The 16,567-nt window shown below is 34.6% G+C and overlaps 1 protein-coding gene across 1 annotated transcript; it reads right to left on the reverse strand.

Annotated features, from left to right (window-relative positions):
- Positions 1–14,710: 14,710 nt before the first annotated feature.
- LOC127565721 (fibrinogen gamma-B chain-like) lies at positions 14,711–16,322 on the reverse strand. The gene is made up of 3 exons (XM_052005731.1): positions 16,224–16,322; positions 14,850–16,159; positions 14,711–14,774 (listed from the first exon to the last, which is right to left on the reverse strand). Exons 1-3 carry the CDS (start codon positions 16,299–16,301, stop codon positions 14,711–14,713), a joined length of 1,452 nt encoding a protein of 483 aa, XP_051861691.1. The 5' UTR covers positions 16,302–16,322.
- Between the last annotated feature and the right edge of the window lie 245 nt (positions 16,323–16,567).

The raw sequence follows: 16,567 nt of genomic DNA on the forward strand, positions 1-16,567 counted from the left end.
CCATGGAGGTGAAAATGTACACAGATGACTTTACTTAACAGCGATTTGAATGTGCCCATAAAAGGGCTCAATTGTTGCGAGCACTCGTATTTGTATAAATATATTTCGACACATGACTTGGCTTAGCACACATACATAAATAATGGGGCCAGAGAGGTGAGTAAATTACACAGGAGTGATAAATAGTATTTACTAAACACACACACACGAGTTGTCTTCATCGTGCTTGATAAATAAAAAGGGCTACTATATCAAACAAGAAATGCATAATTTAAATTAATACCATCGATTTAAATATATGTTTATTAGAATAAGTATACGACGCGTTGATTTCAAATCAATAGTGAGAAAAGTTTTTTGATTAAACTTAAATCTAGATCGAACAAGAAATGTATAATTTAAATAAAGTCAATCATTTAAATATATGTTTATTAGAATAAGTATACGACGCATTGGTTTCAAATCAATAGTGAGAAAAGTTAATAGGTAAAGATAAAGCCACTGAACTTATCCTTTAAAATCTTAAAATATGAAAAAGTTTAATTTTGTTCGTTACACTAAGGAACATTGAAATTGCACAAATAAATATTTTTTTTGGAATATTTATACGATCTACAGAAAAGAGGTGAAAATAAATATTGTTGCTAATTTTTATTTATAAATTTTCGAACTGACTTATTATCTATTTAAAAAAAAAAATAGTTCCCTTACATGAATAAAGTTGAAGAGGATGTCCATTATTTGACTTAAGATTTACTCTCTAGACAAATCCTATCAGAAACATGACCTTAAAGGATTAGAAATGTAGCTTAAAACTCGAGCATACATGTGAGTTATCATCAGGATTGAAGGATACGTTCTCATATTGGTAAAAGCATTCGATTTTGCTGATTAGCATATTGATGATGCCTTTTTGCTGAAATGTGTGATAGATTTAAGTGAATCTGGAGATGATTTCGATACTTCTTCTTCTGTCGATTTCCTAACTCATTCGTAAGTGTTATTTGCAGCCTGGGTCGGAGCACATATTTCCGGCATGTGACTCATCAACATTGAAATGAAATCGAATAAACTTTTCGCCAGAGAGAGAGAGAGAGAGAGAGAGAGAGAGAGAGAGAGATGAGAACGTGAGCTTCACTTTGCTGCAGGTTCTGTTGTTTTGCTGTGGTTCAGTTTCGTTTTTAGTAGTGTTTACTTGCAGATATACTTGTACTGCATATTTACTAGCACCATCATCAGTCCGTCCGTCTGTCCGTCTGTCTGTCTGCTTGCCTGTTCGCTGGGCATGTCCATTGTTATTGCTGCCACTCAGTACGCAGTGCTCGTTGTATGTGTGTGTGTGTGTGTGGCTATTTGCCCAGGATTTTGTCGGCTCTTTGGCATTGTTTGCTCGCATTGTTTCAGATGGGCGAGGTGCACGTAGTTCGCATAGTTCATATTCAAGTCAGGCACTCGCTCCTCTCGAATCTCTCTCTGGCACTCATGCAAAACGCACAAAAGTGCGCACTGTGTCCTTTTTCATTTTTTTTTTTTTTGGCCAGCAAATACTGCTCGACTCGACTCCACTCCAATTCCAATTCTCATTCCATACAACATACAACATAGAACAGCATCAACTATCCTCCTATTGCACCTCGTCCTGCTTTCTACTTTTCTTTTGCTTTCTGTTGCTCCCACTCAACACAATGCCGTTGCCATTGTTTGCAAGGCTCGCAGTGAGCTCTATTTTTAAACACGTTTACAAAGAACTTCGCTTGGATTCTCTCGCTCCTCGCTCCTTTGAAATGCACACGTTGAGCCTGAAACAGTTTTTCCCTGTTTTTTGCCCGGTTTTTCCATCTTTTTTTCCACTTTATTCACTTTTTGTTATTGGTCCTATGATATGTGTGCATTGAAACGTGTGTGCATGGCACAAAAATGGGCAGTAAAGTTGCTGATATTATTGTCGGAGGGGTCAAAGTGCGTCCGTAACTCGGATTAAGTGTTTCTTAGTCCAGCGGAACTGCAGCCATTACCTGATCCGGTTGCAGGTTCCATGCCATTCCATCGTTTTCCGATCAACTAATCATGTTTCTCTGATCCTTAAAGGCGATTAAATGCAACTCATTGAGTGCAATACATTTAATATACATTCTTTATTGCCTTTATTATTTTTACCTGACCTTATATTCATTTTTAACTCTACTTTATTATATTTATTACTATATTATAAAAATGCACTTGAAGTATCAAATTCACATATATCGCGATTATGATCGCAACCTTCCTTTTAGCAACTTTCAAATTTGGAGGTATTTTTCTTCATCTAATATTTTGTTAAGTTAGAAGCTATAAAAAATAGTCTCTATTGGATATTGTTCATTTCTTCATAAAGTTCGCTCCGTAAATATATTCAAGCAGTTTCACTAATCCCCAACCCTCATAAATCATGCTCAAAAATTCCGTGTGAGGCTCTCGAAGTTCTTCACTTAACTGTTTCGTAGTCAGAAAACTTTGGGATGGGCATAAATATGCGAGGATATAGTCATGTGGCTCCTGCAGTTTTTTTATTTTTTTCGGGGCAACAGAGTTGCCGAAACAATTTGAATAAAAAACAGTTTTAAATTTTTAATAGAAATCGCAAATGATATGCAAAGTTCAGACTCATTTCAACAACGCTGCTGTGAACTTGGCATGTGGCAAGGCAACGTTCAGTTTTCATCAATTTTCACTTGCTTAGAACAGAATTAGAGAGAATTATTCGCTGAAGTAGAAGCTGGGCATGGGGAAAGAAATTGGTCAAAACAATAAGGACAAAGTCGTTTTTGGCAAAACAGCAAAATTTCAATTGGATACAAATATTCAAATTGTTGGCAATATGTTTCGAGTGTTTTGAATCCTTAAGCTCTTTTCGTTAAACTTTATCGTACACTCGGCGAAATGAAAGAGGTTCTCATTGCCGTCATGTTAAAAGCAACATCCTAAGTCTAGAGTTTCATTTAGATAGACAGACGAGTGTATTTATTGGCATAGCAGGGTTTGGCTTATAAATTTTAGATGCTGCTCACTTAACTTTTAATTGGCAATTAGTTTCCAGTTACGCAGCAAATTTGGCGCAAGTTTTTCAATTATTGATGCTCAAATTACCCGCTACGCAATATTCCACCTTCATCTCCCTTCTCATCCCTCCCTGCCCCTACATATTGAAGGGGCACACAACATGTTCGCGTTCCCATCCATTTGGTTGTCGAAGTAACAAATCCTGTGTGTGGCCAGATGCCCCGAGAGGCCATCAATTAAAAAAGAGCTGCAATGAATATTGCAATCGCTTAGCTGACTTTACTATTTTTCAACTTTTCCACTTTTCTACTTTTCCACTTTGCCCCAGCTCTGCCCCATTGTAATTTTCTCGAATAGTGTGCTCACTCTTTTTGCCATTTAATATTCAAATTGTGCCCGCTTCAGACACACGGCACATGCCAATAATTGCCTCCACTCCAACGCACGACACACACACAAAAACATATACTAGAACATAATACACAACTCACACACACACACTCGTATACTACTCGCACATTTCAAATGACTTCGATTTGATGGACGTAACACATTTGTTTACCAACTATTTGTGCATAGCATAGTGACAACATATAAATGACAGCGACTTGAAAATACCCTGTAAAAACATACACACAATACTGAAATTAAAGAACTTTACTTTGTTTTGATTTCGCATTTCTTAATTATTTTAGATAATAAATAAAAAAATGAGATTATTAATATTTATAATAGTAATGGAAATTATTTTAGTAATTTACTATTATCTTATTATTTCGACTAGAAAATACCCTACAATAACATATATAACAAGCGAGCTGAACTTTAACAGTTCAACATAGTAAAGAAAGAAATAAAATTGTCTTTATATATAATAAATCTAACAGCAATGTAAAATATTGTAAGTTGGAGTAGGAAATAAAAATATACTAGGGGATACTTTGCACTAATTTAATATATCATAACAGGTCAACCAAGTAAATAAAAAAAATAAACATGTTAATAATGCTAAAAATTACAATAATAATGAACATTTTTTTTACTATTAGATTTTAGCATTATTCTTATAATATTCTTTCTAGCTAAAGCCATATAGATTAATACATTTAATATTTAAAATTCTTATTTTTAATGTAAATATCAAAATGAATAAAATAGCAATTTAAAAAGCTTTATTATCACTCCAATGTAAACAAAACGGCAATCGACGGATCTCATACTGGACATAAAGAATTAAATATTGAATATTTAAGGAAATATTAATGAATTGAATTAAATTATGATAATGTTAAAAGGCATACTTTTTGTATAATTCTTGCAATAATTTAAAATTACTACACTTTAAGCATTAAATAAATAAATACATATCTGTTAATTTTAATTTTTAAACCTGACTTAGGGTATTCTGCAGTTGAGCAAAACAGTATCTGCTGTAAAAACACGTTCAACTCTGGAGCATTTTGCTGGCTTTATAGTCAAATTGTGATCAAAGATTGGAGAAGATGAAGACAGCGCGGGATAGAAGGGAGCGAGGAGGGAGTCAAGGAGTCAAGAAGTCAGACAGGTAGCAAAGGCGAACTCAGTGAACTTAACGTTCAGAGTTCGACATTAAAAATGTAATAAATGTCATAAATTGTTAACAGTTGATTGCACTTGATTATTTTTCGTTGCTGTTGTCGTTGTAGTAAATTCCCCCCGCCACCATCATCTGAGAGAAGCATCCCTGGGAACACCTACAACAATAACAATAATAACAGCATCGAGAAAATATCTTGAGCAAAACGATGCCAGCGATTTCTGCAGCAATAATAAAAGCGAAACGCGTGCGGTTTTAATGTCCCTCACACTCGCTATCGATAAACGAACGCAGCTCTTCGCCTCGGCACCCCATCATGAAAACGATATCAAAGGATGTCAGGCAAGAGGCGGACAGGGAATTCATCAGAGGGGGGATGGGCGTCTAGGGAGGTCGTAAAGGAGACCAGAACTGAAATGCTGAGGACACAGATAGTGCGAAACATTCTCAAGTTGTTGTCATTTACGAGCTGTTTCCGTTCTTGATTTGAGTGAAGAGAACGCAAATGCTTACGTGCATATCATATCATATACTCGTAATACTTCAATAATATTTTATTATTTCATTTCAATATCAGAACGAAGCAAAACGAAACGAAACGAATCGGAAAGCAATGGTCAGCATCGCTGTGATGGCCGTCAGTCGGTTTTAATTTGCCATTTACACATCATAAAATTTTGGAGCGTGTCTGTTGAGCTTAAAGAATCCCCAGGGCCGATTGTCCATTAGATAAAACGGCCACAACAACACCTTCTGCCATCGACCACGCCCACCTTCGCACCAGCTGCACAGTTGTTGTTGTTCTTGTGTGTGCGTGGGTTGCTGATAAGAGCCCAAAAGCGAAAGGCATTGATAAAGCGAATTATAACAAGTTGCAAGGCTTTTTGGATACTCTTAAAATAATATATATTTTGTGTCACAAATTTAATATAACTTTTCTAAGAATATGAACTGCAAATCAATAAAAAATTTTAAATAAACAAATTTAAGAAATGAAAAAAAAAATTATGTAAAAGATTTAAAAAAAATTAACTTTTTTTGCTTTGATGAATTTACTGTTTAATTTATTTATTCGTTTCCATATAAGAGCTAATATTTTAAATTAAAATATATCACACTATGTTAAACTAAGTAAATATGCTACTATTATTATAATTTTTTTATTATTTTAATAAGATGCATATTTCTTTTGAAAAGTTGCATACTCTTTGCAAAGCATTTGGACTCTAACTCTTTGCAGAAAAAAATCTCCAATTGGGGGCAATACTCAACAGAAATTGGCATTAAATATCTAATCTCAGTTACTGACTGAGGGACACACAAAAACTATTCAAAATCTCATCTGGTATGTGGTCAGCTAACATTAAAGCACTGCCAACTTGAGCATGTTTTGCTTTTGCAAAAGCAAGCCCACACATAATTTTTAATAGGCTTCTTGGGAGCCCAGGAGCACTTCATGGAAATTAAGCAAACAAAAAATGTGAGATACAAAAATAAATTTTGGATTGTCCCAGTTTGAATGTTGTCGCCTAACAAGCTGGCCGTATCGTCTATGCAAGCCTGGCATTAATATGAAAATCATGTAAAGCCGACCTTGTTGCCGAATTAGTTTGTTACCCCCTTCACCTTCCGCCCTCAACTTGCTGCCCCTCACTCATGTTCACAATCCAGTCGACGTCTCTTTCTCGTCTCTGGCCCAAAAACAACCTTAGCCTCAGCTCGAGCTTTGCATGCCCAATGCATTCCGTGGCAAACGAGAGCTTTGAAGTGCGCAGCGTTGGCCCCACAAAAATGGGCATATAATGTCTTATCAAAATACCCTGTAATTTGGCAATAATTGATAGACGTAAGTAATATAATAAAATTATATAATTTAACACTACACTTTTATTTTCAACATTTTTTAAAAATTAATTTGAAGCGTAAAGTTTACTACAAAGTCGAAGAGTTAGAATTATCTTTTAAAAGCATTTACTTTAAATATATGACTATCCTCTTAAATTATATTCTATATATGTGTATAATTTTAGAAAAATATGGTAAACAATTATATGAAATTATTTTATTTTATGAATTAAATATAAATCATGACATTTTGTTGGTAATAACAATAATATTTGTGTATTTTTGAATATATAATTCTGATGTGAAAACATTTCTGGGATTTTCTCTTATTTTAAGTAAAAAATACTTTAACTCTTTGAAATAGAAATTAATTTTAATCATCTTTTAAGATTTTATCTTAATTCAAATAAAAACAACTCTATGAAATGAAAATTAATTTTTATTCTTTTTATATTGAAATTTCAACCACTTTTTAATAATAAAATCGAATTTTGATTTTCATACAGAATTTGAATTATTTTGAATTATAGAGACAAAACAATTAATTTAAAAAATAAGATAAATTAATTAAAATTAAATTAATTTTTAAAAGTACAAACATTTATTACTATCATATTGAATTAACTTCTTCACATATAACTTTAGAAAAAAATGATATTAAATGATACATTATGGTTAAATAATTTATTGAAGGCTAAAAATTACACTTAAATAATGAGATTTAGTAGTAAAAGTATTTATATTTTATATTTCTATATGCATTATTCTGCTGGATCTTCTACAAAAAAATCTATTTTAAAGTTCGATTTTTTTTTGTTGTATTTTGTTACTGAAATTTAGACATTTTTTAAAAAATAATTTCAAATATTGAGTTTAAGAAAAATTCAAAAAGAATTTGATTAAATTTGAAAAGTACAGGGTATGCGGAAATCAACCTATTTTGGTGTGTTCATTATTACTTATTGTTATTATTGTTGTTGTTGTTGTTGGTGTGTTGTTGGGCCGTTACACGTGTGAGACTAAACCCTGGAAGAGTGGACCATTATGTGGTCTTGTGTGTTTTGGGGGCCCAAAAAAGAAGAAGAAGAAGAAGGTGAAGAAGAAGTCGAAGGTGAAGGTGAAGAAGGGGTTGCTACGACTATTGGCAAATTTCATTGGAGTGTTTGTGTTTGCGTTTGTAAGTGAGTTTGTTTAGTTTGCTAGGAGGCGTGGTTTTTGAGGGGTAGATATACAGACGAACGAACGTATGTGTGTGTGTGTGTGTGTGTGTGTGTGTGTGTGTGTGTGTGTGTGTGTGTGTGTGTAGTATATAAGGCGCTTAATATGCAAAGTTTGTAACTTAATTTAAATTCCCTTGGCGTGCACTTATTACTTTGTGCCAACTTTGTTGCTGTTGCCTGGCACTAAAACTAAAACTGAAACTACAGCGACAACAACAACAACAACAACAATAACAGCAACGACAAGTACAGCTACAATAGCAACAAAATGAGCAGCAACAACAACTTGGCAGAGCCCACACTTTGTAGTAAGTCGCACATGAAAACAATTTTTTGATAATTAAAGTTGAGCATTCTTCGCCAGCATGTGTGTGTGTATATGTGTGTGTGTGTGTGTATGTAGGCCCCAAGCAATTGCCTCTGTTGGCATTGGGCCCTGGCTCCATTTCAAGTGTCAGGTTTCGCCGAGTTGAAAAGTTGAACCCAGTAAACAAAAAATACAACAAGCAAAAAACGAATACGAAAAAAAAAAAAAAAAAAAAAAAACTATGCCTCAACTCTGACAATCCCCGACTTTGCCGACTATTCCAACTCGTATCGTTGCATGTTTACAGCAAAGTATTCTCGTATTCTCCATGCTTAGACATTCATTGGACGCTTACCAAGAGTTCTTCACAAGCGAACCGAGAGATCCCCAAAAAACTTTTTGACTGCTCCACATTTTCCTTGGCTGCTCGCAATATTGCAACTTCTGCTTAATTATAATTGTTTTTCGCCCATTCCAATTCCAAATTAGCTAAACCAATTTGCCAACGTAATCAAATCCATCAGTTTAAGTTTACATATTGAGGTCAGTTTTTTGTTTCTTAGGTTGTGAAGCAATTATGTCCAACAATTTGTAGCAAGAAATTAAAAAAAATAATAATAATATGTAGAGCAATAATAATTAGTTATGTGTATTTGATTCTATACTCATCCACATTTAAAGGAATCCTAAAAAGTTTTTATTAAAGTTCAATATTTTAAGTAGAAATTTAAGTACACTACAAAAAAAAGTACTAAATTCATGATTTTGGTCACAGTACTCAAAATTTTGGTCTGAAAATCTTAATGTTGGACAACACATCCTGATTTCTAAAACATTTAATAAGAAACACAAATACATTTTAATAAGACGATACAATTCTATAGTTATAGTTAAATGGTTCACGACAGCTTGACTAACTGAGCTTTGAACCAAAAAACTCAAATCTATATAAAAATTTTATTATTACAGTATTACAGTATTTTAGAACCTAAATCTAGTATATTTGGTCTTATTTTGATAATTTGACACTTTTTAGACTAATGTTCTTAGTTTAAAGAATTTTTTCTTAAAGTAATCTTATTTCAAGAATACATTTTTGAAGACGAATGTTATTGATTTTAGAAACTCATATTTTTCTCATTATATCAAATTAGCCAACATATTTGACATGGTTAAAGTTTAGATATAGAAGATGAGAAAGAATATTAATATTATATCAAGGTCACTTCTATCCAGAATAATATAAATTATCAATTTGTTCCAAAACATTTCTTTAAATATCTTGAAACGCAAATGTACTTTGAATATATTAATAAATACTACACACAAATATTAAAAGTTCTTATATATGTAAAACACTTCAATATACACTAAAATATCCGCCAGGTGCAGTTGATATTGAGAGCAGAAAAATGTGGAAAGTGTGCAGAGCACTCTGAGCACAATAATAGACATATATAATCCTGTTAATGTCCTGGCGACCGGCTGTTCGCCGGTGGAAAGTTCCAGTAGAATGCTTAAATAAATAAATAAATATTTGGAGCCCAGCTGCAAGGCCCATGACAATTCGAATTGGATGGGACAGGATGGGATGCCATGCGATGGGATGAGATGAGGGCGAAATGAGGCTGGCAGGACATTATTTAAATTGCCATCAGGTTAGGACAGGCAATAAATTGAAATGCGCACACAGATGATGATGAAGGGACCAAACAGAGTGAGAGAAAAAGAGAGAGAGAGAGATAGAGAGTGAGAGAAAGACAATTGCGTGAAATGCATTTAAATAAATCAACTTTGGCGTTGTAAACAATGCGGGAAACGAAAACAAGCGTAATACATACATATAATATATTTTGACATCATTTCAAATGCGACATAATTAAAAATGTCAGTTGTTTTGTCACAATAAACCAGCTCGCAGCACTTGGCAACCCCAACACGAAAAGCAACAACAACTTCAGATGGAGTTGCCCCCAAAGGAACTTGATCGCACCTGCACGAAAAACTTTTCGCACATAATTTATATACTTATGTTGCTGTTGTTGTTGTTGTTGTTTATAACGCTGCTGTTTGGATGTGTGTGTGACAATCACAGAAATAGAATTTCTTATAAGCAAATGCGAATGAAAGTGGAAGTAGAAGGAGATGGTTTTGTGCCACCAAAAATGCCAACAATGCGCGCTTGTCACTCGAAATTACTTTATGCAAAGGTTCGAGGTGAGCTGTGCATGAGTGTGTGTATCCATGTGTGAGTGAAGCTGTGTGTGTGTGGAGTGTGGGACGTCGGCAAGTGACAGGCAAACCAGCGAAGCAAGCAAACCAACAGCAGCAGCAGCGACAGCGACAGCATCAGCTCATCCTTCTCAGCCAGCTCATCCTGGTCGCGATGTGCCTAGTCCTTGCACGTCCCTAGTCCTTAGTCCTCGACAGTCCTTTGCCACTGTCTCTGTCTCTGTCGCTGCTGTGTCCTGCCCCATGCTCTCTATTCCCGCAGGAAACACTTGCTGCTTATGGATTTCACAACAGCATCGCAAATTTTTTGTCATTTCGTCTCTGCGCGCATTTTACAAAGTGGCAAGTGCCAACTGAAAATGTTTGCTACACCAACCGCAGTCTCATCCTCGCCCCCTTTCTCCGCTCCCCTCCGCTCCACCTCTCCGTTCCGTTCCGTTCTGTTGCCATCAACGACACACCAATTTACCGTTCGCATCTTTCTTCATCATGTGGCAGAGGCTCAAACAACATGACGTTTTTATTTTTTTATTCGCCTCGCCTCCTCATCGCGAGCTCGGGGATTGTTTGCATTTGTGAATATGTAAATATTTTTCAGCGCGTTGCACGATCCAAGCCAAGTGCCATGTGTCCTCCAGGAGATACTGGCTCCACCTCTTCACCTTCCTCTCACTGCTCTGCTTGTGTGTGTGTCTGTGTGTGTGTGTGTTGTGCTGGTGAGGAATGTGGCAAGTTATGGCGCATGCTGGTTCCAGCCAGCAAATCGTAATTGTGTCTGTGACTGTGTTACGAGATTTGTCTTTTCATTCCATCTTCGCTTGGGGTTTTCTTTTTTGTCGCCCAGCACAGTGCATAGCTATTGCTTCCTTTTCAGGGATAAATCAAGTATTTATAGAGACACAGTTTAACATTAACTATTGTCAGCTAAATTGCAAAAGTCACTAATATGCAATTGTTGTCCGTCCTCCTTTTTATCATAATTTTTGTAGCATACTTTTGAGCGCAAGATTCTTAGAACACCAAATTAAAAAGAGCCAGGCTATAAAAGTTGAACGCAATTGATGAAACATGTTTATGTTATAGATGAATAAATTATTGATCAATTTTCTTTTTATTTCAGTCTGTCTATATTTTGTCGATTTTATAGTTTAGTCACATTTTCCTGCTGCAATTTTTGGTATATTTTTTTTCATTTTTCAATCTTTTCCTCTGTTTCTTTTTTTTAATGTTCTTGCATTCAATAGAATGGACTTAAATGGACTTTAAATATAGAATCTATTAATTATTTTCTCCACATCTTAATGTAGTTTTCTTTAATTTTCTTATGGTAATTTTATTAAATTTAAAAAAAATTTTTTTTTCGAGTTTTTTTATATTTCACTTCTATAGAATTATAATTTAGAAAAATTATTTCTGTTAAAAGCCTTTTGTACTCTTTAATGTCGTCATGTTTCTTTTCCAAAAATTCTATTATTTTTCCTTTGAATATACATGTTATTTTTTATATTCTTTTTATCTTTGATTTATTGCACTATTTTTAGAACTTATCTATATAACAATTTGTATGAATAATTTATTTCACATGCTTAGTCATTTAAGTATAAAACTATTTAATTAAATTGTTTACTATTTAGTTTATATCATGGCTTAATTCTTAATCGAAATCGTCTTGACTCTCCTCTCTACTCTTAGTTATTTTCCTTTTTTTGCTGGCTCCTCTTAAACTCAACAATTTACATATCTCCAGCCTCTTCTAGCAATTCTTCACTTAACATTTTTCAATTTAAATATCGCTAGCAACCAAAAAAAAAAAAAAAAAAAAAAAGAGTTGAATGCTACGTGGAGCTGTAAAGGATGCGAATGCGAGATTGTTTCATTTGATGGCATGACCATCTACCACTGTGCACCTGATGTTGTTATCCTGTTTTCCGTTTTCCCGTTTTCCCGCTTTCCATATGGAAGGAGGAGGGCAATCCAAACATTTCACGCATATGATTTATTTTTTCGTTTGCGAGTAAAAAATTTACAATTTCCGCTGCGTTTACCCCAACGAAACCATTTCGCGAGCACGCACGTGTGTGTTTGCCTGTGTGTGTGTCTGTGACAGTGTGTGTGTGTGAGTGTGTGTTGACTGCTCACCCACTGAGCGACCCACTGACTAATGTGGCCACATATGCCGCACATGCTGCTCGCACAGACGGACAGTGGAGCTTAGGGGAGCACAAGGCGAGAGTGAAAGAGAGAGGGAGATGAAAGAAGAGAGGAACAAGAGACGTTGTGATTCCTTTTGCGGCGCTTTGTTCCCCCCTTTTGACTAATGAGGTTGCCGCTCCATTTGTTGATTGCCGCAATCGTGATATGCCACGCCCCCATCCTTAGCACGCGCAACGGCGGCCAACATATGTTGTCCGCCTTCTCACTCTCTCTCTCTCTCTCTCTCTCTTTTGCTTCTTCTGCATCCTCAACAATGTTTACAAATTTTTTCCATTCTTCCTGCGTGTGTGTGTGTTATTTTTTTGTTCTCTGTATTTTACAAATTTATGCAAAAATTCGCATCATTTCCAAACGTGCTTCAGCGGTAAATTGTTCCCTTAGCTACATTTTGGGTAAATCAATTGCTTGAACTAAGTTGTTGATGCCGGATACCGGATATGCTTGTTACACTCTCTCTCTCTCTATCTTTCTTTCTCTCTCGTTCTCTTGCCAACTTGCAACTGGCTTGTCAAGTTCTTTTTTGCTTAGATGCTAGGATAAAGTTAAGAAGAACAATGTTTTTGATGAAAGGAAATCCATGGCTTGAATAAGCTAGCAAGTTTTGGCCTGACTTAATTCGAATGGGAAATCATCAATTAATAGTTTGTGCTCAACTAATATTTTTGCTAATTGTTTTATTTATTATTTTGCTTTGCAGTCGATTTGAAATATAATTCGATTCACAGTAGTTTTGTTAATTGCAATTATCGATATAAAATATAAGAAAAATAAAGTTCTCAAATTATAATCTCAAAAATGTAAGAATAATTTTATTTCTTTTCTTGAAAATAACGTTACATTTTGCAAAATTAATTTAATAAGCTATGTAATAATAAATAATATCTCAGAGACTATAAGAGATAGCGATCGATTTTATAATAATTTACACACAAAATGTATACAGATCAAGTTTGTTTAAAAATTTTGCCGCTCCCACTTAGTCCTAATTTTGAAGCTAAAGCCTGGACAATAATTGCGATACAGACAAGAGTAATTATAGTCTTTATGATTTCTGGAAATTTGGCTGCAATCAGATAAAAACAAGTAAGAAAGCTACAGTCGAGTGTACTCGACTATGAGATACCCGCTACCCATTTTGAATAAAAGAAATATATTTTGCGGTATTTTTCTCAAAATATACCGAATATACTGCAAAAATACTACAAAAATATACCAAATGGTATGTTTGGTATATCGATATAGTACTCCATTCAAAATATACCATAGACGGCACAATGTGCCAGATTGTCGGCCAAAGCAACTAAGACCCCTAGTAAGTAGTCGTGTTTGCCCATCCAAATTATTTCTTTAATAATTTCGACAATTTTTATCTGATCGCAACCAAATTTTCAGGAATAATAACTACTATAGTAATTATTATATATACCAAAATTCGCAACTTTAGCTTGTTATTCGATTTTTTTGATTTGCGGGGGCGGAAGTGGGCGTGGCTACAAACAAAATTATAGCTCTATCTCTTATAGTCTCTGAGATCCAGTGTTTCATACGGACAGACGGACAGCCACACAGACGGACAGACGGACATGGCTATATCGTCTCGGCTGTTGACGCTGATAAAAAATATATATACTTTATAGGGTCGGAGATGCCTCCTTCTACCTGTTACATACATTTCCTGCCGGCACAAAGTTATAATACCCTTCTACCCTATGGGTAGCGGGTATAAATATGAAAGTTATTAAATAAAATCTTTTGCATTGGATAAAATGCTTAGTGACTTACTACAGCTCTTAATAGCTTTGGCTGAAAATCAGGTAATGTAGTCATTATACCAAATATATATTTTAAAATTAATAATGTGCTGATTTACTTTTATTCACAATGGGAAGCGTGTATCTCACAGTCGAGCACACTCGACTGTAGTTTTCTCAGATTCAGAATAATTGCAAATTATACGATCTGTTCCGCAGCACAAAAGTTGTAGGACTCGAAATGATACTTTTGCTGCTTTACATCAATATGTCAGCATTAGAAACATATATATTTACTAAAAAAGAAGCCTTAGAACGCTGCAGTATGGAACTTGAGATGTAATTTGGAATTCTTCATTTTCAATACTCACCGTTTTTAGTTTTATCAATCGCCTGGATTTGGAATAGTAAAGGCAACAATGCAACATTTAAATTTGAAGCGTACTATCGAATCCACTCAAAGCATTTTATTTACATATAGAAAACATTTATCAATCCAATTTTCAAATTAGTATTTTGTAATTAACTATATGGGGCGTATTAGCATTATCATTTCCTTAATCGAACTACAAAATACATAGTTTTCAGCACTGCAAAAAATATAGAATTTATATATTTAAATACATTTGTTTATTAAGTGTGCAAAAGACATTTGAAATATTTACCAATCACAATTGTTGTACCACCAGCCAAAACCGAAATGAACAGCACAATTTACACGCCCATTATTGTCATTGTCGCGATCGTGTGTTGTGAATTTCATGCCATCCGTGAAATAGAGTTGTAAGTGGTTAATAGTAGAGTCTTTCAACTTCAGCGCGTATCCATTATCTTCATCAGATATTTTAAAATCCAAGTAAGATGCCCCACGCCCTCCGCCACTTACTAAGGTGGAACGAATATAAAGCTCGTGTCGTCGCAATTTCGTGAGTTGATGTATCTTCTCCAGTCCCAGAAAAAAATCGCCTTGCATGGAACCAAATCCTTCACGATAAGCGGCCCAATCCCTATTGAAACTCTCCTTTTCATGAATAACTCCTTGTTGTATGACTAACCAACCTGAGTCTACCTGATCATTTCTACACAGAACATCGAAAGAACCAAAGCCCAAAACATTGATTTTGTGAATACCAGGATTTTCAGTAAATGCAAGGCAATCTGATGGAAGATTATTTAATTTATGAACTTCTGCTTGACATAACTGGTTATCTCTTTCTTTAATTAGTAACTCTGATTGACACTCCTTTAATGCCACCTCATTTGATTCCACCTTAATTGTCAAGCCTAAGATCTTTTCGCTATTTCTTGAAATAAATTCATCTTTTTCAATAAGACTGGAATTTACTTTTCTCAATTGAACCTCACATATATTGATTTTGTTAGATTTATCTGCTAAATCCTTTTTACATACTTCAAAATGGTTTGATTCTACTATTAATCTATCACGCTGCACTTTAATCTGCAACTCCAATTTACTTAATTTCTCTACTTTATTTTCACATAAATTAAGATTGCTCTTTATTACTTGTATGTCGTTTTTCTGATATTTTAATTGCAATTCTAAATATTTATTGCTGGTATTCAAATTAGCTATTTCGATACTCTTTGCCATATGACTGGAATTCAATTGATTCAGTTCAACTTCAAATCTAGCCAACTTCTTGGTTTGACTCGCTAATTCGTCCTTGCATTTATTATTGCTCTCAGTTAATAGACCATCTATTCTATTTTGTAGATCGATTTGAGATCGCAATTCTTTTATCAATTTCACATTATTTTCCTGTGATTCTTTTATCAATTCTATATTATTCTCCTGCTGAACTAGCTGTTCTCTCAAGTCCTTTATGATTCTATCCTTCGATTCACTTTTCATTAAATCTTCGCTCACTTGACGCAAGTAATCTAGCATAGGCTTAATAACGGAGTAAGTATAACTGCGGCACTGTTGTTCCATTTCTCGATTCAGTGCACAAGTCTGGCAAGGACAAAGAACATTCAGAATATTGCACTCACTTTACACATTAAATGTTATCTCTCACCTCGTCACCAAAAGCTGCAGCAGCAGAGAAATGTTGTGCTAAGAGTATCACAATTAGATTTATTATAATTCGCTTCATTTTGATTTGGGCAACCGCACCGCATCCAGCATAAAACGCAACTAAATGAGACCGAATTAAATTCAAATTTAATATGTTGAAATTGAATCTGAGTGCAAATGAGCGATTCCAAATTCTCATTTTATTTGCTAATCACATAAAAACAAACAACACGAGCTGACATTGAAAATTGAGCATGTCTATTTTTAAAGTCGGGTGTGATAACCTCTAACATCCAAAACTGATGTTGGTGGCCAAAGAGAAGCATTTTTGACTGAAGTGCAGTG

Source organism: Drosophila albomicans, chromosome 3 (genome assembly GCF_009650485.2).
Source record: "Drosophila albomicans strain 15112-1751.03 chromosome 3, ASM965048v2, whole genome shotgun sequence".
Classification (NCBI taxonomy): Eukaryota; Metazoa; Arthropoda; class Insecta; order Diptera; family Drosophilidae; genus Drosophila; species Drosophila albomicans.